The sequence below is a fragment of the Rhinopithecus roxellana genome, chromosome 6 (assembly GCF_007565055.1).
Source record: "Rhinopithecus roxellana isolate Shanxi Qingling chromosome 6, ASM756505v1, whole genome shotgun sequence".
Classification (NCBI taxonomy): domain Eukaryota; kingdom Metazoa; phylum Chordata; class Mammalia; order Primates; family Cercopithecidae; genus Rhinopithecus; species Rhinopithecus roxellana.
In genome coordinates, this window is record NC_044554.1 from 44068592 (window position 1) to 44095610 (window position 27019).

A 27019-nucleotide genomic window follows, 5' to 3' on the forward strand; every position below is an offset into this window, starting at 1 on the left:
CCATCTTGGCTCACTGCAACCTCTGTCTCCTGGGTTCAAGCAATTCTCCTGCCTCAGCCTCCCAAATAGCTGGGATTACAGGCACTCACCACCACACCTGGCTAATTTTTGTATTTTTAGGATAGATGGCGTTTCACCTTGTTGGCCAGGCTGGTCTCAAACTCCTGGCTTCAAGTGATCCACCCGCCTCAGCCTCCCAAAGTGCTGGAATTACAGGTGTGAGCCACCGCGCCTGGCCTATTCCTTCATTTTTTAGAGACAGGGCCTCTCTCTGTTGCCTAGTTTGGAGTGCAGTGGCGTGATCATAGCTCACTGCAGACTTCAACTCCTGGGCTTAAGCGATCCTCCTGCCTTAGCCTCCCGAGTAGCTAGGACTTCAGGTGCATGCCACCATGCCCTGCTACTTTTTAAAATATTTTTTAGAGATGGGGTCTCGCTATGTTGTCCAAGTGGGTCTCGAATTCCTGGCCTGAAGCAATCCTCCCACCTCAGCCTCCTGAATAGCTGGGATTCTGAAAAAATCTCCAAAAATCCTGAAGGATTTTAAGCAGAGGAGTGAATGTGATCTAATTTACCTGATCGGGATGAAGTTGACACCATCCCTCACCTCTAATTCAGGAGACAGATGAGAAAACAGGCAAAAATCATGAAAGTGTGATGACTACTTTGATAGAAGCTTAGGCCACCTGAAAGTGCATGGATTTTGCCAATGTTAGGGCCAGGCTTAACTGTAGGTCTTTATCATATGCAATTGAGCCAAAACTTATTTTTAAAAAAGTGTCTACAGCTGTTTTCCTAACGCCCCTCAAAAAACAATATTAAACAATCGTTTAGCACACTAATTTCAGCCCTCAAATATTTCAGTCTTCAACTTTGGACCTCCTATTTTTTTTTAATTTTTATTTTCTGAGACAAAGTCTCGCTCCCACCTCAGCCTCCCCAGTAGCTGGGACCGCAAGTGCCTGCCACTAAGCCCGACTAATTTTTGTAGTTCTTGCAAAGACAAGGTCTCGCTATGTTGCCCAGGCTGGTCATGAACTTCTGAACTCAAACAGTCCTCCCATGTTGGCCTCCTGAAATGCTGGGATTACAGGCATGAGCCACCACAGCCGGCCTGGACCTCCCACTTTTTGGGGGGCAGTGGAGGTAAGACAATAGCAGATTTTGCTTGCAAACAGGCAACCTCTTCCGTGATGGAAGGGCTATTCTGATCCATTTTGTTTTTCCTGGGACAGAATTAACTGGTGCTAAAAACATCCATTCACAATCCCAACATTTCAGCTGTGGCCTTGTTCTCGAGTGGCAACATTAAACAAGCAAGGAGTTTGTTTCAGAAAAGAGCACCTCCCCTCCAGGGTACCCACGGGCATTGCGGCATTTATTTATTGCAGGGTGTGCAATGTATCTGTCTGGGAAGGGAATATAATGATCCTGGTGAGTTAGTGGCAAATGGGGTGAGGGTGAGGGGCAGGTGAAGGAAGGTGTAGGAGGTGGAACCAGGGCCTGGAGGTGGCCAAGTTCACGTCATGCTTCCACACTCTGTCCCTGTAACATGGTAACCATGGTGCCTGACCGTACCTTGACCTTCGAGACACCTTTTGGTCTGGCCCATGCCACCTCCCCTGGCTCCATCCCCACTCTATCCCTTCATTGCCCTGGCCTGGCCTAGGCCTCTCTCCATCCAGTTTTGATGGAGGTAGATCTGCCTGCCAGGTGGATCCAGCCTCAGAGGTAAAGCAGCTGCAGAACCAATGGGGCCTTTCTGCACCTGGGTGGCCACTTCCAGGAAGCCCACCTGGACTTTCTTTCACTAACAGGGTCTCGGTCCATCTCCAGCCTTCACCTTCCCAAAGACCCTCCTGGCTTCCTCTCCCTTCTGCGGGCCGAGAAGAACCCCAGGAGGGCAGCGGGGGGCCAGGAGCGAGGAGTGGAGGTGGCAAATCCTACCCCGTCTGCCACCTTCAGTCCAGTGGTGGACAATACCTGGGCCCCATCGCTGCCAACTGGGGAAGCCCCCCACCCCCCGCCAGGTGCCCACCGCCCCCAGGATCCCCGAGCATTCCCCGAGGCCTGGCTCTTGGGAGGAGACTTAGGGAAAAAGGAACCCCTAGAATCTGGGCGCCGGCCCTGCCGCGTCACGGCTGGCGGTGGTTTAAAGGGCTGGGGCCCACCCGGACGGCGGACGCCCCTCCCCGTGCCCGCGCCCGCCCAGGCCGCACCCACTTGGGGGCGGCGCGCCGGGGCCTGGCGCTCGGTCGGCGGGTGCGGCCGCTTTAAGCGGGGGCGGGACTGCGCGCGGCCGAGCGGCTGCTAGGAGGGCTCGGCTGGGGGTCGCAGGGGTCGCGGGCCGGGCCTGCGGGAGCCGGGCCGCCGAGGTAGGGGTAAGTTGGCGGGCGGGCGTCCGAACGGCCCCGGGAGGTGCGCGCGGCCCCCAGGCGTGGGGAGGCCTCTGCGGCGCGGCGGCTCCGCGGAGGGATGGAGCTGGGGGCTCCGAGCGCCCCGGGATCCTCTAGGCCCCAGCCAGAGCCCACCCGGGGCGGCGGGGCCGACGGCATTTGCGGCCGAGCTGCGAGGAAGCTGTGGGAAGCGCAGAGCTCGCGAGCGCGGGAATTGGCGCACGTCGCTCGCCGTAGCTCGGCCTGGGACGCGGTCGCGGAGCGCCAGGGACGGCGACAAAAGGAGGGAACCGGAGGGCCGTTTGCGAGCTGAGAGATCGGGTTGGACGTTGGGGTCCTGTCCCTCCGGAGGCGCCCTCCGGCCAACCTGGCACCTCCGGGCCTCTATGCAGGCACTGGGCTCGTTAGGCCCGGCGAGGGGAGAGAAGGTAGCGGCGACCACAGCGCCCCCTCTGGCCCGGCGGCGCCCCTCAGGCAGGGCTCGGCGGGGTTTGGGGACAGCGGGGCTGTTTTGTCCCTGGGAGTGGGAGCGGGCGCGGCGCCAGCCCGGCCTGGGCCCTCGGCGTTCGGGGTGGTGAAGTTGCTTTCCCTCAGACACGCGGAATGGGGGCGTTTCCCCCGGTCAAGGCCCCCAGGCTCCGCGGGACCCCGGGAAATGGAGGAGTTGACGACTTCCGTGGGAAGGGGGAAGTTTGGACAGGACTAGGGAGGTTCTTAGGCAGGGAGAGGCCGTGACCCCGAGTCTTGGGTCCCCTGGGATGGGGATGGGCAGGGAGAGGCCGTGACCCCCGAGTCTTGGGTACCCTGGGTTGGGGATGGGCAGGGAGAGGCCGTGACCCCCGAGTCTTGGGTACCCTGGGTTGGGGATGGGCAGGGAGAGGCCCGAGACCCCCATGTCTTGGCCCGATGGAGATGGGGAAGGGGGTGTGGGGTCTTCTGTCTTGGGGCGGGGGTGTCACCTGAAACAGGCAGTTGCCAGGTGCCCTAGCAGGGCATGACACACTCCCCCGCCTTGGTTTCCTTCGTGGCTTTTCTCACCTGGAGCCAGAAGGTTGGGGCTTCTGGTGGGCTTGTTGTGGGACACCTGTGGGCATGCTCTCTGCATGGAAGAGGGTTTTTGGTGTCTAGGAGAGAGTGGCCGGAAGGAGCTCTCTAGTGTCACCTGTGTCCGCTGCAAAGCAGTGTATCCGGTAGGCCTGCAGAGGCGGTCCTGGTGTGTCTGTTGAAAGAAAACGAAGCTGTGAAACTGCCTCTTAGTGCAGAGCGGGATTATGCAAGGAGGAGGGGTAAAAGCAACTTATTTCACCAGCTTCTCGGGATACTTTGTGACACCTGTTAAAATGGAAACCAAGTCTCCATCTGTGTGTCAGCTGGGAGCAGCCGTTGAGTACCTACTGTCTGCCAGCTACAAACAGAATTCATAGTTTCCCGTGCCCCTCACATAACCACAGTCTGGAGGGGTGCTGCTTGCGAGCCCACCTTTGGCACTTGGGGATTTTGATGCCGGCTGAAGTTTGGAAACCAGTCACACGTACAACCAAGGTTGCCCCGATCCAGCCTGCTGCTTGGTTTTTTTTTTTCCCCCCCGAGACTGAGTCTTGCTCTATTGCCCAGGCTGGAGTGCAGTGGCACAATCTTGGCTCACTGCAATCTCCACCTCCCGGGTTCAAGTGACTCTGCTGTCTCAAGCCTCCCGAGTAGCTGGGATTACAGGTGCCCGCTACCATGCCTGGCTAATTTTTGTATTTTTAGTAGAGATGGGGTTTCATCATGTTGCCCAGGCTAGTCTGGAAGTCCTGACCTCGTGATCTCCCTGCCTTGGCCTCCCAAAGTGCTGGGATTCTAGGCGTGAGCCACCGCGCCTGGCCTGCTGCCTTGTTTTATACCGCCCATGAACTAAGAATGGTTTTATATTTTTAAATGGCTGGGGAAAAGAGGAAGGGTATTTCATGGTAAATGAGAGTTATATGAAATTCAGATTTCAGCGTCCATAAATAAAGTTTTATTGGAACACAGCCTCACTCATTTAATTACATGTTGTCTGTCTGTGACTGCTTTCTGGTTATAGCAGAGCTGAGTAGTTGTGACAGACTGTGTGGCCACAAAGATTAAAATATCTACTATATGGCTCTTTACAGAAAACGTTTGCCAACCACTGACTCAGGGAAAGAGGAAATACCATAGGAAAGAAAAGTATCTGCGTAGAAAAATCATGTTTCAAAATTAATAGACAAAATGGGTAAACTTCATATTCAAAAAACTAGAAGGAATAGTGTTAGATTCTGGATTAAGATGAAAGCATATCGATTATATAGGCATTTAGGTAAGATTTTCACAGAGATTGTGATCCTGTGCCCTCTGTAAGTTGACTAACTCTATGCCTCTTTTCACAGGCTGGTTGAACTCATGGACCTGATACTTTTCTCTTGAGAAGCAAACCAGCCTAAAAGAAAAATGGCATTTGTTGCAACACAGGGGGCCACGGTGGTTGACCAGACCACTTTGATGAAAAAGTACCTTCAGTTCGTGGCAGCTCTCACAGATGTGAATACACGTGAGTTGATCCTTTTTGTCATTAAGAAATGCATAAACAAGGCCGGATGTGGTGGCTTACGTCTATAATCCCAACACTTTGGGAGGCCGAGGCAGGTGGATCACCTGATGTCAGGAATTTGAGACTAGCCTGGCCAATGTGGTGAAACCTGTCTCTACTAAAGTACAAAAATTAGCCGGGCGTGGTGGCTCACGCCTGTAGTCCCAGCTACTTGGGAGGCTGAGGCAGGAGAATCGCTTGAACCCAGGAGGCAGAGGTTGCAGTGAGCCGAGATCACGCCACTGCCCTCCAGCCTGGGTGACAGAGTGAGATTCTCTCTCAAAAAGAAAGAAAGAAATGCATAAATATGACACATCCATCTCAGCTCCAATGTTGTGCACTTTAAGATTAATTGTAACATTAACTTTTATTCTCGTTTTCCTTTTCTCTACCTTGTAGAGAAGCAAAGTGATGAGTAATACTGGCTGGAGCCCCAAAGAGGCACATGTGTGTATGTTTGTGTGTATGTATATGCTTGTCAGTGCATGCACGTGTATGTCTGGGAGTACAAATGTGTGCGACTGGTTATAGGGAACTAGCTATGTGCCTTCTATTAGGCCATGACAGTCAAACTGATAAGATCTGATTGCTTCTCTTAAATTACTGAATCCAAGTTTTGCATTAACATAATTTCCTTAACATAATTTCAATTACCTGATGCTTGTATTGTCATTCACAGCTGATGAAACGAAGTTGAAAATGATGCAAGAAGTTAGTGAAAATTTTGAGGTATGAGCATTATATTTTGTATTTTTCTTTTTGAGGTAAATACTGTCATGCACTTTCCTGTTCCTGCTTTGTCAGTCTTTTTACTAGCAACTCAAAGATCGTTGTCTTTGTTCAAGTAATTTATTATATTTCGAAACTGACATTTGAAACATTGTACACAGTGTTTTCCATCTTCACACTAATGATAGCGAACCCCACACGGTGTTGAGGGTTGTAAGTTTTGTTTTGGTTGTTTTAACAACATTTTTTCATTTTAAAATATGATAGCTCTTATAGGCTACCGTGCCTGTTGGGATGTACTCAAATTATTCTTGTGTTTAGTTTCTTTCTTTTTTGGTTTTTGTTTGAGATGGAGTTTCGCTCTTGTCGCCCAGGCTGGGGTGCAGTAGCGTGATCTTGGCTCACTGCAACCTCTGCCTTCCAGGTTCAAGCGATTCTCCTGACTCAGCCTCAAGAGTAGCTGAGATTATAGTGCCTGCCACCACGCCCGGGTACTATTTGTATTTTTAGTAGAGACGGGGTTTCGCCATGTTGGTCAGGCTGGCCTTGAACTCCTGACCACAGGTGATCTACCTGCCTCAACCTCTCAAGGTGCTGGCATTACAGGCGTGAGCCATCTCACCTGGCTTGTTTATTGTCTTTTGAGGTGGAGTCTGACTCGTCCAGGCTGGAGTGCAGTGACGTGATCTTGGCTCACTGCAACCTCCGCCTCCCGGGTTCAAGTGATTCTCCTGCCTTAGCCTCCCAAGTAGTTGGGATTACAGGTGTGCACCACTGTGCCCGGCTGATTTTTGCATTTTTAGTAGAGATGGGGTTTCACTATGTTGGCCAGGCTGGCCTTGAGCTCCTGACCTCAGGTGATCCACCTGCCTTGGCCTCCCAAAGTGCTGGGATTACAGGCATGAGCCACTGTGCCTGGCCGAGATGGACTCAGATTTATGTTGTAAATTTGTTGTGTTCAGGTAATTTGATGGTATATTCCTGTGCAATGAGATCTGGATGTCATTTCTGGTTCTGCTAATTGGATCATCTGTGACCTTCATCAAGAAAGAACTTTCTTTCTTGTGGACCACATATCCTACAATTTTATACGTACTGCGTGTCCCTCAGACACTTTTCATTTTTCTTCAGTCTTTTTTCTTTTTGTCCTTTAGATTGGATAATTTCTGTTGATCTTCTGAGAATTTTTTTGTTATCTCCAGCCTGCTGGGTTTTTCTTAGAATTTCAGTTTATGTTTTGTATTTTTAAAAATTTTAGCTATTGTGCTTTCAGTTCTAGAATTTCCCTTTAGTTCTTTATAGATTTCATTTATCTGCAGATTCCCCATCCTCATTTATTAAGACCATATTTTTCTTTTATGTTTTGAACACACTTACTGTATGAGGGCTGTTTTAAAGTCTTCATGTATTAAAGCCAACATTTGGGCTATATGAAGGTCAATTTCTATTGGCTGTGGGCCTCATTATCCTGTTTCCTTGTCTAGTAATTTATATATTTATATATTTTGAGACAAGGTCTTACTGTCACCCAGGCTGGAGTGTAGTGGTACCATTTCGGCTCAGAGCAACCTCAACCTCCTGGGCTTGGGTGAGCCTCCCACCTCAGCCTCTTGAGTAGCTGGGACTACAGGCATGCACTACCATACCTGGCCAATTTTTGTATATTTTGTAGAGATGAGGTTTCACCATGTTGCCCAGTCTGGTCTCAAACTCCTGCCTCAGCCTCCCAAAGTGCTGGAATTACAGATGTGAGCCACTGTTCCCTACCGTCTAGTAATTTTTTTACTGTACAGTGGACATTATATGTGAGACATCGTAGGGACTCTAGAGCCTGTTATCTCCCTCTGAAGAATGTCAGTGTTTTGTCGTAGGAGGCAGTTCAGTTACCAGCTGATCCCACTGAATTTGCATAGGATTGGTTTTATGCTTTGGGGAGGATCTGTGGATGGCCCAAGGTTTTTCCCAGGTCTCTAACTTGGTGGGATTCAACCTTCAAATTCTGCCTTTGGATCTCATCAGAGGCTGATTTTAGGCTTTGTTGGCGTTGATCTAGAATAGGCCATATTCTAGGACATGGTCTAGCTGGATGTGTGAGTTCTGGGATGTTATTAAGATGTTAAGTAGGTCTTTGCACTCCGGCTAGGCTTGAAATCCAGCATTCTCTAACATTGCCAGATGTTATCTAGCATGTAATGAAGATATCTAGATGTATCTTCATTCACCTTGCAATTTTTTTTTTTTTTAAGATAGGGTCTCCCTCTGTCGCCCAGGCTGGAGTAGAGTGGTGTGGTCACAGCTCACTGCAGTCTCAACTTCCTGGGCCCACCTCAGCCTCTGGAGTAGCTGGGACCACAGGTGTGCACCACCACGACCCACTAATTTTTGTATTTTTAGTAGAGATGGGGTTTCGTCATGTTGCCTAGGCTGGTCACGAACTCCTGACCTCAGGCGATCCGCCCATCTTGGCCTCCCAAAGTGCTAAGATTACAAACGTGAGCCACCATGCCCGGCCGCATCTCTCAGTCTTGAAGCAGGTACGCTGTGGTAAGCTTCAGGCAGTGTCACCCTGTGTGTGTGCAGTCCAGTCCTCAGCTGGCTTCACTGGAGGCCTGCTCTGTGATTTGCTTTTCTCTGGTGCTATGCCCTGCAGATTCCAGCCACTTTAGCTCTCCTAAACACTAAGGATTTTACTCCTCAGCTCAGCAGGCTGTGACCCCTGCTTGGACCCAGCTTGCTGAACTCCAGTTGGAAAATCGTACCTAGGCAGAGAACCATGGTGGTCATGGGGCTCAGCATGTGAATTTCCCTTCTCCTGGGAGTCATGCTCCGGTATTGCCCCTAATCCAACACCTGAAAAAAGTTATCTTGTATTTTGCCCAACTCTTTGGTTCACCTGGGTACCAGTTAGTCTCATAGACAGATGAGAAAGTCACATTTGTTACTTATTTTTTTCACATCAGATGGGTAATGTGCTGACATCATAACAAGATTTAAGGGAGGCACGTCTCACACATAAGCGTCAAACCCCAATCATCATGCTTACAAACTACAAAAGGATCATGTTTCTGATTTTTATTGTTTATTTGATTAAAAAAATTTTTAAGAGACAGGGTCTTGCCGTACAGTGGTGCAATCACAGCTTACTGCAGCCTTGAACTCCTGGGCTCAGGTGGTCCTCCTGAGTAGTTGGGACTGCAGGTGTGAGACACTATGCTTGGCTAATTTTTCTTTCTTTCTTTCTTTCTTTCTTTCTTTCTTTCTTTTTTTTTTTTTTTTTTTTTTTTTTTTTTTGAGAGAGAGACAGGATCTCACTATATTGCCCAGTCTGGTCGAACTCTGGGCTCAAGCAAACCTCCTGCTTTGGCTTCCCAAGGTGCTGGTATTATAGGTGTAACCCACTGCGCCCAGCCAATGTTTCTTTTTTAAAATGTGAGGATAATAATCTAAGAACAATAGAGAAAATGTTCCCTAGCTTCCATAAGGTTTTTTGTATTAATAAACGTTAAATACATGCTGGTGGGGTTAAATCAAATACCCTACTATCTGTACTAATGGATAGTATTTTAGCTTTTTTTTAATAGATATTTTCAAGGACTTGTTGCCTTGAGCTGAGCTAGAAAAAAACCTTGAGATATTTAGAGATCTAGCTAAAGAGCTTTCTCTTCTGCCCAAGCTGCTAAAACAAGCTGTTTAAAAAATACGTATATTTATAAAAAGGTGAGAGGCAGAAGAGGATATGCCTGCATTCTGCATTTTGTTGGAAGAACTGATCTGAGAGAACCATAGTCCTGGCAGGTTTGTTGGAGAGGCTGAAATGGGCAGTCTGTGAACCTGCAGGAACAAGCCCTTGAGTCAGGGCTCTGAGCGTGGACATACGGCTATCTGGATTAAATATCTGTAAATATCTGACCCTTTTGAGGTTCTGAGACTTTATTCTCCTTTTTAGGATTTGCAGTTATCAGGTTATCTCCTTCCTGGCTTTTGGTCTCAGATGCATTGATTAACAACTAAAAGTTAGTGGGGCAAGTCTGGGTGTGGTGGCTCACGCCTGTAATCCCAGAACTTTGGGAGGCTGAGGCGGGTGGATCACTTGAGGCCAGGAGTTCGAGACCAACCTGGCCAACATGATGAAACCCTGTCTCCAAATACAAAAATCTAGCCGAGCATGGTGGCACGTGCCTGGCCTGTAGTCCCAGCTACTCGGAAGGCTGAGGCAGAGAATCACTTGAACCTGGGAGGCAGAGGTTGCAGTGAGCAGAGATCATGCCACTGCACTTCAGCTTGGGCAACAGAGTGAGACACTGTTTCAAAATATTACATGTATATAATATTACATATATAAATACATAATCTACATATATATATATGTATCTGTATTTGCGAGGCAGTATAGTTAGGGCTTTTCCAAGTAATGACTTTTGCAATCTGTGTGTCAACATTTACCTTAAATGAAATTCAGATGACTGAATTCTTCAGAGAATTAAATACTAGAATGACCATCAAAAAGCAGTTCTTGGCCGGGCGCGGTGGCTCACGCCTGTAATCCCAGCACTTTGGGAGGCCGAGGCGGGTGGATCACGAGGTTGGGAGATCGAGACCATCCTGGCTAATACCGTGAAACCCCGTCTCTACTCAAAATACAAAAAATTAGCCAGGCGCAGTGGCGGGCGCCTGTAGTCTGAGGCAGGAGAATGGCGTGAACCCGGGAGGCGGAGCTTGCAGTGAGCCAAGATAGTGCCACTGCACTCCGGCTTGGGCGACAGAGTGAGACTCCGTCTCAAAAAAAAAGAAAAAAAAAGAAGCAGTTCTCTAAATTACTACCACCCCAGAAAAATGTTTAAATGAGGTGAGTGAAATTTTAAAAACTCCCAGTGATTTCAGGAGTCTTACAGCTTCATTATTAAATGGGCCATCTTTCAAGACAAACCTTCAGGTTAGGAATCACGTGAACAATTTATCTGGATCAAAAAGCTGGTGGCTGAGTTGAGATACTTGCAGAATAACCAGGCAGCTTGTTGAATGAATCTTTTTTTGATTATAAAAATTTTTTTTAGAGACAGGGTGTTGCTATGGAGTATAGTACCTATTCACAGGTGCTATCCTAGCATACCGCAACATTGAACTCCTGGTCTCAGATGATCTTCCTGCTTCAGCTCCCGAATAGTGGGGACTACAGGCGGGCACCACCATGCCCAGCTTGAGTGAATTGTTTTAACTGGATAAATTCTTTTCTTTTTTAGACATGGTCTTGCTATATTGCCCCAGTTGGTCTTGAACTCCTGGGCCCATGCGATAGTCCCACCTTGTCCTCCTAAATAAAGTGCTAGGATTACAGGCATGAGTCACTGTGCCTAGCCTTATTGGAGAAATTTGAAATGCAGATATTTGAAAGCTGTGTAATCAGTAGTTAATATGGACTTATATGCAAATATATTTGACTTCTTGATAACCTGGCAGTTAGTTCAGTATTCCAGCATGAATCTTCTCCCTCTTTTCCTTGAATCCTTGATTGTGGGTGTTTCATCAAAAGTCTTAACCTTTAGGGATGAAAGGTGCCAAACACAGTTCTTCTGCCCGACACATTCACTGAATGCTTAGAGATAAGCTGTTTGGTTTCTGCACATTCCTGGGGCCGCCTCCCATACAGTGTTCTGTGTGAGTGGAGGCCCCAGAAATCTACACCAGGTTGGCCCAGGAGACAGGTGCTTACGTGTGTTAGCCGGGCATGGTGGTGGGCTCTGTAATCCCAGCTACTCCGGAGGCTGAGGCAGGAGAATCACTTGAACCTGGGAGGCAGAGGTGGCAGTGAGCCGAGATGGTGCCATTGCACTCCAGCCTGGCGAAAAGAGTGAAACTCCGTCTCAAAACAAAACAACCCGCAGTGGTTTTCTTTCCTTGCTCCATACTGCTTTCTGATTTTTGACTGTTTCACTGTCCTTCCTTTACAGACCCCTCTTCTGAAATTGCATAATATGATAGACAACTCCAGATCTTTCTCTTTAGCCCCACATTTAACCGCCCAGGTGTCTGTTCTCACCAGCTTGTCAAACTCCTGATAGTAAAAGTTGAACTCCAGGCCGGGCGCGATGGCTCACGCCTGTAAATCCCAGCACTTTGGGAGACCAAGGTGGGCAGATCACCTGAGGTCAGGAGATTGAGACCATCCTGGCTAACACGGTGAAACCCCATCTCTACCAAAAATACAAAAAATTAGCGGGGTGTGGTGGCAGGCGCCTGTGGTCCCAGCTACTCAGGAGGCTGAGGCAGGAGAATGGCGTGAACCCGGGAGGCGGAGCTTGCAGTGAACCGAGATCACACCACTGCACTCGAGCCTGGGCGACAGAGTGAGACTGTCTCAAAAAAAAAATTAAATAAATAAAGTTGAACTCCAGTCCAGGTGTGGTGGCTCATGCCTGTAATTCCAGCACTTTGGGAGGCCAAGGCAGATGGATACCTGAGATCAGGAGTTCAAGACCAGCCTGACCAACATGGTGAAAACCCTATCTCCACTTAAAAAAAAAAAAAAAAAACAGCCAGGTGTGGTGGCGCATGCCTCTAGTCCCAGCTACTCGAGAGACTGAGGCAGGAGAATTGCTTGGATCCTGGAGGCAGAGATTGCAATGAGCCAAGATCATACCACTGTACTCCAGCCTGGGCGACAGTGAGACTGTCTCAGAAAAACCTTAAAAGTTGAACTCCTTTCTTTTCTGTTTCCTTCTCCAAGATGCTGAACTCTGTTTATGCCTTTTACACTCGTGCTTTCGCTTGATTTTGTGCCTTTGCATATGCTTTTCTTAGAATCTTTTCTGCCTTTTCATGGGTAACTCCTACTTGCCTTTCAAGTTTTAGTGTTAAGTGTCACTTCTTCAGGAAGGTGTCCTCCGCGTTTGGTTACATTTAGTAAATGATGTCTCACAGTTATATGTTCCCTTAGTTGTTGACACAACCCCCTTCATGGTTCTGTATCCTTAGTCTTTTTGTTTGATACCTGTCTTACTTCTGCTGCTGCCTCCCCCATCTCTGATGACATGAATATTATGTGTTCTCTTCATTATTTTATCCCTTTTGAGTACATGATAGGAGTTCAGTAAATATTTGTTGAATGAATAAGTGAAGCATTAAACAAGAAAAAGAATTTGGGTGTTAGATATACTTGATTTGAATCCACTTCCAAAACTTTACCTTTTTTTTTTTTTGATATGAGCTCTTGCTATATTGCCCAGGCTGGCCTGGAATTCCTGGACTCCAGTGATCTTCCCACTTCAGCCTCCTGAGTAGCTGGGACTACAGACCAGCCAGTGTGCCCATTTTGAAAACTTAACCTTTAGATTCTCTTTCCTTATCTGTGAAATGGAGATAATACCTATCTTAGAGATAATACCCATCTCAGACTAAATGAGAAAGACTAAAAGGCACACAACACAGTATTTGGCACATAAGTGCTCTGTAAATAACAGCACAACACTTACGAGCATTTCCCGTAGGCAGTGTTAGAAACTTCATAAACTTTGCATGTATTAACTCATGCAGTCTTCACAATAGTCCTGTAAGGAAGGCGGGAAATGACATCCTCAGAGAGTTTAGGTAACTGTCCAAAGTTTTTACTTCCTAAGTGGGATCCAGAAACTGCCCTAGTATCTTCACTTTATAGTTTTATTTCCTAGTCTCCTTTTTTTATTTTTTATTATTTTTTAAATAGAGATGGGATTTCACACTGTTGCCCAGGCTGGAGTGCAGTGGCACCATCATAGCTCACTGCTGCCTTGAACTCCCAGTCTGAGGTGATCCTTTTACTTCAGCCCTCTGAGTAGCTAAGACCACAGCACAGGCACGTGCCACAATTCTCAGCTTTTTAAAAAATTTTTTTGTAGAGATGGAGTCTTGCTGTGTTGCCCAGGCTGGTCTTGAACTTCTGGGCTCAAGCAATCCTCCTGCCTCGGCCTCCCAAAGTGGTGGGATTACAAGCATGAGCTACAGTGCCCAGCCCTTCCTATTCTCCTTTTAAAATCAGTACTAGGACCAATAATGGATTAGATTAGATTATAATGTAATTAGTATACATCTAATTAGTACATAATGAATATACATCTAACTAATATGTTAGTTTGCTCAGTCTCTTCATTTTTCCAGATCAAGAAACGGAGACGTAGAAGCTAAATAACTTCGTAGAGGTTTCATACTTAGATTGTAGCAGAGCCAAGCTAGAATGGGTTCCAGGTTCAGCATTTCCCAAAGCATTGATATTTCTAATTTTAATAGTAAAAGTTAGCATTTAGTTCTCCTGAACTGGATTTCAGAAATACAACCATCCTAATTTAAAATTATGTTATTACTAAATAATACAATAGCACAAATTTGCTTTTGGCTAAAATGTTTTATATTCCTTTGCAGTTAGTTATTATATTGAGTGAATTTGAAATGAAGATACGTACACATAACTGAATGGAGTCTTCTTTTATTTTTGCACAATTAGAATGTCACGTCATCTCCTCAATATTCTACATTCCTAGAACATATCATCCCTCGATTCCTTACATTTCTTCAAGATGGAGAAGTTCAGTTTCTTCAGGAGAAACCAGCACAGGTAATGTAAAAAAATACCACTGAGAAGACAAGGGTGCTTTGGGATTGTGACTGGTTACGAATTAACTCAGAAAATTTACGGTTCCACTTAAAAATGAAAGAGGGTTTATCACATATGGCTAACTTTGTTCAAGACCGCTGCCTCCTCAGTTACATGTCTTGGTTTGATTTTTGTCTGGGACGTCTCTTACAATTTATATTATTCACATTTGCCAACTGATGTCGTATGTGTGTACACTGTTTGTTATAGACCAGTGCAAATGTATACAGAAGAAGAAATGACCCCTCCCATACCTGTTGCCCAACTCCAATCTTATTATCTTATTAATGTCATTTCTTTTTTTTTTTTTTAAAGACAAAGTCTCACTCTGACACCCAGGCTGGAGTGCAGTGGTGCCATCACAGCTCACTGCAGCCTTGACTTCCTGGTCTCAGGTGATCCTCCCACCTCAGTCTGCCCAGTAGCTGGGACTACTGGTGTGCGCCACAATGCCTGGCTAATTTTAAAAAAATTTTATGTGGAGAATGGGTGTCTTACTCTGTTGCCCAGGCTGGTCTTGAACTCCTGAGCTCAATAGGTCCTCCTTCCTCAGCCTCCCAAAACTCTGGTATTACAGGTGTGAGCCACTGCGCCTAGCCTAATGTCAGTTCTTATAGCTCATGGTCAATTTTGTTTTATCCACACACCCCCAATACACTGTTTGTACCTCCCTGCCTTGATCATTTAGAAATAGTCCCATTATATATATATATATATATACACACACACGTGTGTGTATATATGTATATATGTGTGTGTGTATATATGTGTATATACTTTTTTTTTTTTTTTTTTTTTTTTTTTTTTTTTTTTTTTTTTTTTTTTTGAGGCAAAGTCTCACTCTGTCACCCAGGCTGGAGTGCAGTGGCACGAACTCAGCTCACTGCAACCTCTGCCTCCCAGGTTCAAACAATTCTCCTGCCTCAGCCTCCCAAGTAGCTGGGATTACAGGCGCACACCACCATGCCCGGCTAATTTTTGTATTTTAGTAGAGACCATGTTGGCCAGGCTGGTCTCGAACTCCTGACCTCAGGTGATCCACCCACCTCGGCCTCCCAAAGTGTTGAGATTACAGGCCACTGCACCTGGCCTACTACTTTTTCTATAAATATTTCAGCATGTAGTTCTTAAAAATAACTTTTAAAAAACATTCCCATAACACCAGCTTCTTAGTAAATAAAGCATTTTTATATCATACTGGTGCAAGACCTTATGTATTTGAGGTTTTAGTTGTCAGCTCCACAGACAGAATCACAGAAGCTTAGCACAGCTCATGATGTAACTAGTCCTTGGGCCCAAGGTGGTTGGTGATAGCATTATGGAAGCTAATGCGAGATGGTAAGGGGAGATCCCAAACTATGTTCAGTTTGTGTTTTGCTCTTTTATCTTCAGTGGACTCCATGTTCGTACACCAGTGTCCGTCTGTTGGACTTACTGATAAGCCATGGAAGAGGAGAAATTGGTTTAGTCGATTAAGAGTCAGTACAGAGTTGTAGAAATACTAAAAATGATCATCTGCAGTACTTACTTTGGGTTACATTTAAGTAGTTTCTAGGACTGTTTCAAAAATTGGGTCCATATTGTAGGATGGTGGTTTGTTGCTAGTGCTGGGTGTAAACAGCTGTGTGACACTTGCAGAGTGTAAGATAATTAATTTGGAACGCTTAGAAGTATTTTTATCCTTGCATTTATTTATTTTTTCTTGCCAGCAACTGCGGAAGCTAGTACTTGAAATAATTCATAGAATACCAACCAACGAACATCTTCGTCCTCACACAAAAAATGTTTTGTCTGTGATGTTTCGCTTTTTAGAGGTAACTTTTGAGAATTCATTCTTGTCGTATAGCCGCATGTAAAACTTTCACTGATTTTTTTTATGGTAAATTTCAACATTATACAACTGTTTTTATCTTTTGCCCAAATTCCGAGTCACAGGAGTAAAACTTTTTCTTAATGTCCCTTTTCCCCCATTTCCTCCACTCAGAAAGTTTACTTAATTGAAAATCATCGAGTTAACTGAGGAATTGGCTAGACGTAGTGGTATCTTTGAAACGGTTGTGGACGGTGAGCCAGGTGTGGGCCCACAGACGCCCAGTGAGTGGCTCACTTGCATTGTTCTTTCCGTGTATATCTCCAGTGCAGCGCATTACACCTAGTAGATGCTCATAAAGAGTATCTGACATCCTTAGGGTGAATCTATCTGGCACCTCCAAAATTGTTTTCTTGCTTCTCTTAGCCTTTTTTTTTTTTGAGATGAAGTCTCGCTGTGTTGCTCAGTCTGGAGTCAGTGGTGTGATCTTCGCTCACTGTATCCTCCGCCTCCTGGGTTCAAGTGATTCTCCTGCCTCAACCTCCCGAGTAGCTGGGATTGCAGGCCCGTGCCACCACGCCCAGCTGATTTTTGTATTTTCAGTAGAGACAGGATTTCGCCATGTTGGTCAGGCTTGTCTTGAAGTCCTGACCTCGTGATCCACCTGCTTTGGCCTCCCAAAGTGCTTAGATTACAGGCGTGAGCCACCTCGCCCTCTCAGTCTTGATGCAGTTAGATTTCAGTCGTGTTTCTGGGCCCCTTGGAAAGTTGAGTTTGGATTCAGTCTTGGCTGGGACACTTTGTTGCTGTGTCATGCCAGCCACATTGCTTAACCCCTGAGATTTTGCTCCCTCACAGGTCAAATGTAGATGGAACCCCATCCTCACAGAGCATTTGTAAGGTGCTTAGCACAGGGTCCAGTCCATGGTGCTTGCCCAATAATTCTTTACTGGTCTTTTCACAATATTGTCTAACAACGGTAAGTGTCATTTGGGCCAGGAAGTCCTTAGCTCCTGGTGCCACTTGCCATGAAGGCCAGTGAAGCCCCTGTGCAGGTTACTCATGCAGAGCTGGCTGGTGAGATTCCCTTCTTGTGGCGCACGAAGCTTTCTGTCTGGAACAACTGTGTTCTGTGAGCTGGTAAATTTTCAGCAAATCCAATGGAAGCTGGTTGATGGAAAGTGTGTGTGCAGAAACTGCTTAGAGAATTAGTCTTTAAAGCTGGTTGTCAGAAGTATAACTTTCTTTAAATGCTTTTTTTTAGACGGAAAATGAAGAAAATGTTCTTATTTGTCTAAGAATAATTATTGAGCTACACAAACAGTTCAGGCCACCGATCACACAAGAAGTAAGTTGTTTAAAATCCTGATAGCATTTATAAAGTGTGTCAGCATGTTCCTTCTGTGAATTTTTTTGCTTTCTCAAAGTTGACTGAACGCATGCTGTTTTCAAGTATAGAAATATAGCCTAAGTTTGGGGCATTTCTTTATGAGTTTAATATTGACTTTAAAAAAAATGTATTTATCAATACTTTGCTAAATTGGTTCCGTAGTTGAAATGTATTAAATGACCAAACTGACAGGTTATTTGGGCTGTTCTGGTATTTATGCATATGATGTACAAGTCATTTTATGTTGTACAGGGATTAAGATGTGGGCTCTGAAGCCAGAGCCGGGTTTGAATCTCACCTCTGCAATTCAGTAGCTGTGTGACACTGGTTAAGTTTGTAACCTTTTAGAAATTTTTCTGTAAAATGACATCCTTAAAATGTCATTTGAGGAATTAGGCATAAAATTTAAAGTTCTTAGCAGAGTGCTTACTGTATAGGTAGATTGGCATCTACCTATACAGTAAGCAGCAAGTATACATTTACCATAATTATATCTTCTCTGATGATAACCTAAGTAAGTGCCTGTTACAGATGATTTAATATAGAAATTAAATTACTTATTACAATTAAAAATTATTTATTGAATTAAATTACTTAAAATAGAAATTAAAAGTATAAAGATGAAATAGGATTCCTGCCATCTCAAAAACAGGATTTTATATCTTGGTGATTTTCTTTCCTTTTCTTTTTCTTTCTTTCTTTCTTTTTCTTTTTTTTTTTTTTTTGAGATGAGTCTTCCTCTGTCACTCAGGCTGGAGTGCAGTGGTGCAGTCTCGGCTCACTGCAACCTCTGCCTCCCGGATTCAAGCGATTCTCCTATCTCAGCCTCCCTGAGTAGCTGGGACTGCAGGCTCATGCCACCACATCCAGCTAATTTTTTTTTTTTTTTTTGTATTTTTAGTAGAGATGGGGTTTCACCATGTTGCCAGGCTGGTCTGTTACTCCTGACCTCATGTGTTCCGCCCACCTCAGCCTCCCAAAGTGCTGGGATTACAGGCGTGAACTGCCACACCCGGCCTTTTCTTTCCTTTTTCTCACCTTAATGTGTTTGTGTATTTTCTGCATAATTGTGGTAATACTGTATATAACATCGTATGGCTTGATCACTTTATGTTAAGTGTGAACATTTTCACAGTCATAAAAAATTCTGTATACAATTAAAAAAAATTTTTTTTTTGTAGAGACAGGGTCTCTCTATGTTGCCCAGGCTGGTCTAAAACTCCTGGCCTCGAGTGATCCTCTAGTCTCGGCCTCCCAAAGTGTCAGGATTGTAGGCATGAGCCATGTGCCCAGCCACAATTATTTTTTAATGGGTACAGAGTATTCTTTCTTATGGGTGTCCTTATTTCTGGATATTGAAGGTATTTCACACTTCTTATTTTAATGATTGTTATGGAATACCTTTGTTTCAAATTATTTCATAGACTAGCTTTGTAGGAGAATTACCAAGGCAGAAGCATTGAAGTTTTAATGCTCCTGTGTTAAACCGATTTCTAGAAAGGTTTCAGTAGTTTATGGTCCCACAGTATGAGAGTCTGTCTCTCATTCCATCCTGTCAAGCATGTGTATTACTGTTTTTTGAAAGGCAAAGACTGGCATTTATTTTAATTTTCAACTCTACGCTCTTCCTGAATCTGAAACTTGTTTTCTGTTTATCAGTACTTTATATTTACTTATTTTTTGTTTGTTTGTTCACATCCATTGCCTATTTGTATCTTGAGCCCACCATTTTCCTTACCTCTCTTATGAGTTCTTATGTAGTAAGACAATTACAACTTTTCTTATTTATTATAGGTATTTTCTGTTTATGAATATCTTCCTGTAATGAAAGTATCTGCTTTTTTTAGATTCATCATTTTCTGGATTTCGTGAAACAGATTTACAAGGAGCTTCCAAAAGTAGTGGTATGTTTTCACTTTGGTTTTAATTAGTTACATTTGTTTATACTTCCTTATTCCAAACAGTCTTTAGAACATTTGGGTTGGAGAAATAGTGTTTGGGGAGGGGATACTATTTTAGAATGGGGAATGTTTAGTGATGGTTAAAAGCTAGGTTGATAAGTCAGCCATTCAAAACAATAGCTTTTTTAGTTTCTCTCTTTCATGTAAATACTTTTTTTGTACATAAAGGCAATATATTTTTATTGTAGCAATTTTGGAAAAAAACTTTTCATAATTCATTTACTTGTAAGCAACCATTGACATGGAGATTTTGCTTTTGTTTTTCACTTTGTGCATTTTAAAGACGGTTGAATTTATAGGCTTGAAGACTTTTTGGGGAGGTGGTGTTTATTTTTAGTGTTTTTTTAAAATTTTACTAACATTTTTTTTGATCTCATTAACTCTTACAAGCAGTGCCACAGTATACAGGTTTGTGGAGTAGAAAAGGAAAATCTCCTCATCTCCTTCCCGCTTATTAGAAGTAAACACTCTTGCCAGAAGAACAGCTTCTTCCAGACCCTTCTTCTGGGAATCATAATTCTTTTTTTTTTGGCAGGGGATGCGGGGAGACTGGGTCTCTACCCAGGCTGGAGTAGAGGGGCACAATCTCTGCTCACTGCAGCTTCCACCTTCTGACTTCAAGCAGTTCTCCTGCCTCAGCCTCCCAAGTAGCTGGAATTACAGGCGTGCAGCACTCCACCCAGCTAATTTTGTAGTTTTAGTAGAGACGGGGTTTCACCATGTCTGTCAGGCTGGTCTTGAACTCCTGACCTCAGGTTATCCACCTGCCTCAGCCTCCCAGAGTGCTGGGATTATAGGGGTGAGCCACTGCAATCAGCCTAAAGATTTCTTTTTTAATCTTTAAAAAGTTTTTACCCATTCCTGTAATCCCAGCACTTTGGGAGGCTGAGGCAAGTGGATCATGAGGTCAGGAGATTGAGACCATCTTGGCTAACATGGTGAAACCCCATCTCTACTAAAAATACAAAATAATTAGCCGGGTGTAGTGGCAGGCGCCTGTAGTCCCAGCTACTTGGGAGGCTGAGGCAGGAGAATGGTGTGAACTCGGGAGGCGGAGCTTGCCAGGAGCCAAGATCATGCCACTGCGCTCACTCCAGCCTGGGCAACAGAACAAGACTCCCTCTCAAAAAAACAAAAGAAAACAAAACAAAAAACAGTTTTCAAATTGATATAGGATAAAATTGACTCTTTGGCATTTAAAGGATTTCAGTCTGGGGAGAATGTATAAAACTTAAAATTAGTGACTTTTAGTTGTCGCGTCCCACCGCCTGCTCTCCTGTCAGAGCCTGAGCACTGCTTTTCATAGGCAACTGCCTTGTTGAACGTGAAATCCAAAATCCACTGAGAGTGAACGATGGCAGTGAGGTCCTGGCTTTTAAAAATGTCCTGTGTTTTGGCCAGGTGCAGTGGCTCACCCCTGCAGTCCCAGCACTTTGGGAGGCCCAGGTGGGTGGGTCACCTGATGCTGGGAGTTCAAGACCAGCCTAGCCAACATGGTGAAAAACCCAGTCTCTACTAAAAATACAAAAATTAGCCAGGCATGGTGGTGCGTGCCAGTGATCCCAACTACTTGGGAGGCTGAGGCGGGAGAATTGCTTGAACCTGGGAGGCGGAAGTTACAGTGAGCCAAGATCGTACCACTGCACTCCAGCCTGGGCGACAGAGTGAGACTCTGTCTCGAGAAAAAAAAAAAAGTCCTGTGTTTTGTTTGTTCACTCTTGGATCTCTATTTAGACAGTGAAAAGTTAATCAGTAGGGACTGCCAGCCCATAGTTTCTTCCCAAGAGGGATGGAGTGCCTTCTTTCCTACCTCACTGTGGTAGGAATGTGATATGGTTTATATTCAATCATTTATTAGCCAGGGAAAAAGGAGTAGAAAATACTTTTAGACAAGCTTTGGTCTTCCGTTGTTGAAGATGGAGAACCTGGTCCCTGTTGTGTTATCTGTATGGTCCTGTGGGAAGAGTAAACATCTAGTGGTGTGTTGGTTTAGGCTTTAAGGGGGATTGGAAAATGAATGACTGAGCCCAAATCCTGTGGAGTTGGTGCAGCATAAAAATGTAGAACATTCTATTTTTTTCCACCAAAGAGTCAGGTGTTTTTTTGCTTTTTTCTTTGGAATGAATATTGGGTTTGACTTTAGGAAAAAATATTTTTGTTATTTTTATGTAGAACCGCTACTTTGAGAACCCTCAAGTGATCCCCGAGAACACAGTGCCTCCCCCAGAAATGGTTGGTATGATAACGACAATTGCTGTGAAAGTCAACCCGGAGCGTGAGGACAGCGAGACTCGAACAGTAAGTGTCTCACTAACTGAGTTGTTTCTACCGGTGGCTCCTGTAGTTTAAGATACTGGCCTGTTAAACCATTTAAGTTTTTTCTTTTTTTTTCCCCTTAAATACGTGGAGGCATTTAAGACAAATAAACATGTGTGCCTGGCAAAGCATCACTGGTCCTCTGCAGCCTGGGAGGGGTGAAAATGACCTGTCTGGTGTCATTGATGCCAGGCTAGAAAGATAAGGTTGTTACTGAAACCCAGGATCACCCTGCTGGGAACAGCAGCAGACCAGGTGTGGGGTGTCTGTTCTGTCCCTTAGCTTTGAGTCTTTTGACATAAATAAAGTCCCTTAAACTATAGATAAAAGTATATAGCTCAGTGACTGAGAATGTGGACTCTGGGACAGAGAGCTCCAGTACAATGTCCCGGCCCCACCCACTGGGGTTTTCTGACTCCAGGAAAGTTAACGAACCTGCGTTCTGACCTTATTTTTCCTCTCGTTATCTGAAAAACCTGTCTCACGGACTTTGTGAAGGTAATGCTGGCATGGTCCGCAGGTAATGTATCGTATATTTGTGGTGTCTGCCACATAGGTAACATGTTTTGAGCATTTACTATGACAGTTTTTGTGATTGAATTAATATTATCCATGTTTGTTTTGCTGAAATGGTTGTACAGAGTGTTTCAGTTTGTGCTAGGATGAACGAGAAACTTTGAATAAAGCTTTCCTCCTTTCGTTGTTCTTAATTAGAAATTTGTTTTCTGAGTATCATTTCTTTGTATTTTCTTTTTTTCCTTGTCTGTTCATGTCCATTGGCTATTTGTATTTTGAGCCTAACATTTTCCTTGTTTCATGAGTCCTTATGTATTAGGGCTGTTGCACTTTTCTATTTGTAAGCATTTTCTCTTTATAAATATCTTTGAATAAAACTGCTGGGTAAATTGTACTTTGTGCTGTTCTTTTAAATAAGTAAAATCATAGGTATTTGTTTTAAAAATTTCTCAGGTGATTTGAATTTCCAAGTTTCAACATATTTTCCTGAAGTTTTTACAAATGATTATGTAGAAAATTATGAAAACCTTTAGGCTGGGCACGGTGGCACATGCCTGTAATCCCAGCACTTCAGGAGACTGCGGTGGGCGGATGACCTGAAGTCGGGAGTTTGAGACCAGCCTGGCCAACAAGGCAAAACTGTGTCTCTACTAAAAAACACAAAAATTAGCTGGGCGTGGTGGTTCGTGCCTGTAATCCCAGCTACTTGGGAAGCTGAGGCAGGAGAATTGGTTGAACCCAGGAGGTGGAGGCTATAGTGAGCCGAGATTGTACCGCTGCCCTCCAGCCTGGCAAGAATGAGACTCCATCTCAAAAAAAAAAAAAAACAAAAAAAAAACTAACTTTCATATTAAATTACATTAAATGATAGTTCTGCATTGTTTGTTTTCAACATAGTTTGGATCTTTCATCACAAATATTTACAAAGGGGTGTCACTGTTTTCTGTTCTCTCTCTTTCAGTGGGTGATGCTCAGTGGGCACTGGTGGGGGCTATTTTAAATGCTGCAATGGTAACCCAGATCCTACCCGTTTCTGTCTTCTAGCATTCCATCATTCCGAGGGGATCACTTTCTCTGAAAGTGTTGGCAGAATTGCCCATCATTGTTGTTTTAATGTATCAGGTATGTGTACTGCTCATTAGTCTCTTGGATTTGGGGCTTCTTATGAGAAAATTGACATCTGGGGCAAAAAGATGTGTAGAGTACACACATGCTAAATAATGTGATGATTCTTTGGTATGCCAAATTTTGTTGCCATAGCAGAGTGTAGATGTATGAAAATCTGGTATGTTTGCTTTTAGCTCTACAAACTGAACATCCACAATGTTGTTGCTGAGTTTGTGCCCTTGATCATGAACACCATTGCCATTCAGGTGTCTGCACAAGCCAGGTGAGGCGTCAGTGTAGCCAGCTGCAACGGTGCCTGGATTCCAAGTAAAAATATACTTGCTGTTGTCATTCTTAAGACATGAAAATTATGAGTGATAAAATTTTGGTAAAATACACACTCTTGACTTTCTGCACCTGATTTCAGAGATGACAGTTTTAGCTATTTTTGTTCTTAATTTGGAAAGATGAGATAATAGCCCGTATTTTGGTGTGTTGTAAATTAGAAACGTCGTCAGGTGTGAACTGTGCTCAATAACAGCTGTGGCATATCCAAACCTTGCTCATCTTCAAGTCTTTGTTCTTGCTGATTGTTCAGCTTGAGCGCTAGAATGTTCTTTACATCCTCAGTTCCCCGTCAGCCTTCATCTCCAGATAGGCTGTGTTCATCCTTTGAAGCCTCTTGGTGAAGCTTTTTCTCAAACCTAAGGATGTTCCTCCTGAGACTGTCTTCATGCACTCTCCTGACTTGGAGCCAAACTGGCTGTGTCATTTGAGGGCAGGATCTGAGGAGGAATCCTCTTTGGCCATGGCCATGGCCCTAGTCGGGGTCTTGCACTGAGCAGATGTTAACACGAATTCTTTCTGCGGATTGAGTAGACCGGCCTGGCACTGGCTTTGTGGGATTCACGTTGTAACTGCTATGGAAAGGGTTGGAGAACTGTTGGGTGTGTTCCCTTAAAACTTGTATGTTATTTGGAATTGCAGGAAAAGTGTAGACACCTTTGCTATTGCTGCTGTATTGCTTGGGTCTGTGTGGAAATCAATCTTTTGGGTTTAGTGATGGTTACAGGCTTTTAATTAATACTAACACCACCCGAAATTGAGAGGTAATATTTTTGTTCTCTTCTTATTCAGGCAACATAAGCTTTACAACAAGGAGTTGTACGCTGACTTCATTGCTGCTCAGATTAAAACATTGTCATTTTTAGCTTACATCATCAGGATTTACCAGGTAAGGTCATTGACTTTTATGTCAGGTTTACTGAGATAGTTTACATACAATAAAAATCACCTTTTGTGGGTGTATAGTTCTAGGAATTGACAGATGTTGGCAATCATTACTAACATATCAAAATACAGTACGTTTCCATCACCCTCCAAAATTCCATTGTTATGCATTTGTTGTCAGTTTCTTCCCACCACCTCCATTCCTTGGCAAACCCACGAATTTATTTGGTACCCATAGTTTTGTCCTTTCTAGAATGTCATATAAATGGAAATGTCCAGTGTCTGATGTCTGCAACCTTTTAAATCTGGCTTCTTTCACTTAGCAGTAATGTTGAGATAGGACCTTGTTTTACTGATTACCTTTTATTGCTGTGTAGTTGTCTTTGGTTGGCAGCCTTAACAAAAATCCCATAGGCTAGGTTGCTTACACAGCAGCAGTTGTCTCACAGTTCTGAAGGCTGGAAGTTTGAGATCAAGGTTTCTGTGAGGGCTTTCTTCCTGCCTTGCAGACAACCGTCTTCTGCTGTGTCCTCACAATGGTGAACAGAGAGGGAGAGTTCTCTCCTCCTCCTCTTACATGGCCACAGTCCTGCCAGATAACGGCTGCAGCCCTGTGACCTCACTGAACTTTCATCCCCTCCTGAATACTCTGTGTCCAGATACAGTCACATTTGGAGTTAGGGCTTTCACATGGGAATTTTAAGAGGATGCAACTCAATCCGCAGTGGTAGAATTTCATTGTGTGGATGTATCACGGTGTGTGTTTATCCATTCACCAACTGATGAGTATTCAGATTATTTCTAATGTTTTTAAAAACAGCTTTATTATTTATTTACTTACAGTTTTTTTTTTCTTTTTTTGAGACAGAGTCTTGCTCTGTCACCCAGGCTGGAGTGCAGTGGCCGGATCTCAGCTCACTGCAAGCTCCGCCTCCCGGGTTCACGCCATTCTCCTGCCTCACTGAGCCTCCCGAGTAGCTGGGACTACAGGTGCCCGCCACCTCGCCTGGCTAGTTTTTTGTATTTTTTAGTAGAGACGGGGTTTCACCGTGTTAGCCAGGATGGTCTTGATCTCCTGACCTCAAGATCCGCCCGTCTCAGCCTCCCAAAGTGCTGGGATTACAGGCTTGAGCCACCGCGCCCGGCCTTACTTACTAATTTTTGGGACAGAGTGTCACTCTGTTGCCCAGGCTGGAGTGCAGTGCACAATCTCAGCTCACTGCAGCCTCTGCCTCACTGGTTCAAACTATTCTTGTGCCTCAGCCACTGGAGTAGCTGTGATTACAGGCATGCACTACCACGCCTGGCTAATTTTTGTATTTTTTGTAGAGGCGAGGTTTGGCCATGTTGCCCAGGCTGGTCTCGAACCCCTGACCTCAAGTGATCTGCCCATCTTAGCCTCCCAAGTTGCTAGGATTATAGGTGTGAGGCAGGCCTAAAACCGGCTTTATTGAGATGCAGTTTATGTATCATAAAATTCCACCTCTTTAAGTGTACAATTAAGTAGTTTTTAGTTTAGCCACAGATATGTACCATTACCACCATCCAATTTTAGAATAATGTCATCACCCCGAAAAGAAACCCTCTCCCATCAGCAGCCTTCCTTGACTACATGCTCTTGGCAACCACGAATGTACTTTCTGTCCTTATGGATTTGCCTGTTTCATTTTTGGCCATTATTAATAAAGCAGCTATACACATTTACATGCAGATTTTTGTATGAACCTATTTGGTTCATTGACTTTTGCTGCTGTTAAAAGTTGTGTGTTGTGGCAGCTAGGTGTGAGAGAGATTGGAATTTAAAAGGCATTATCAATAAAACTGATAAAGAAGTTTTGGGTGCTTTTTTAAGGAGCCTGTGTGGTGGAGCATTATCAGTAAAACTAATGAAATTCTGGGTGCTTTTCTGAGGAGCCTGTATGGTGGATTTTTGTTTCATTTTTTCATGCATAGTTGTGTCCTTATTTAAATCATAAGAACTTGAAGGAAAAAATACCTTATCTCCTATTAGTGTTTTTGAAAAGAATTCTTACATGATTGTTCTATAGTATGGAATAAATTCAGTACTCATATATATCAGTGGAATTGGATTGTAATTTATGCTTTTTGTAAGGCTTTTATTTCAGAAAAATAAAAATTAAAACAGGTGCTGAATTGTTTAGAATAAAAACTACTTTTGAAAGCATTTGTAACCTTTTCCCCCTTAATTTTAATGTATATAACTAGATAATGATAGCTTACATGACGAAAATGGAACATTTGGTGTAAAAAGTCTTAATTAGGTACCCCTTGACATGTTAGTCAGCTTGCATTATCTTGGTGAGTGGCCTTCTGCTGACACCCCAAAA

At 44.2% G+C, this 27019-nt stretch overlaps 1 protein-coding gene and 1 non-coding gene across 12 annotated transcripts in view; one reads left to right on the top strand and one right to left on the bottom strand.

The window, feature by feature from the left end:
- Positions 1-2233: 2233 nt before the first annotated feature.
- The window catches only part of TRRAP (transformation/transcription domain associated protein), a 137184-nt gene continuing 112398 nt past the window's right edge, over positions 2234-27019 (top strand). For 6 of the 11 annotated variants that reach the window (XR_004057940.1, XR_004057941.1, XM_030932337.1 and 3 more), the window contains exons 1-10: positions 4851-4950; positions 5669-5718; positions 14192-14302; positions 16051-16155; positions 17416-17499; positions 19389-19445; positions 21675-21800; positions 23379-23456; positions 23636-23724; positions 24579-24675. Coding sequence is in view for 9 of the 11 variants with exons in the window: in XM_030932337.1 (XP_030788197.1) it covers positions 4851-4950; positions 5669-5718; positions 14192-14302; positions 16051-16155; positions 17416-17499; positions 19389-19445; positions 21675-21800; positions 23379-23456; positions 23636-23724; positions 24579-24675 (897 nt within the window). In the remaining 2 variants the exon portion in view is untranslated. Of the gene's footprint in view, positions 2382-2676; positions 2825-4789; positions 4951-5668; positions 5719-14191; positions 14303-16050; positions 16156-17415; positions 17500-19388; positions 19446-21674; positions 21801-23378; positions 23457-23635; positions 23725-24578; positions 24676-27019 lie in introns of those variants that run through there. The other 5 variants (XM_030932332.1, XM_030932335.1, XM_030932338.1 and 2 more) reach the window with 4 other exon arrangements.
- Positions 8673-8776, bottom strand: LOC115898494. Its single transcript, XR_004058219.1, has one exon. It is a non-coding gene; the product is annotated as a small nucleolar RNA U13 (small nucleolar RNA).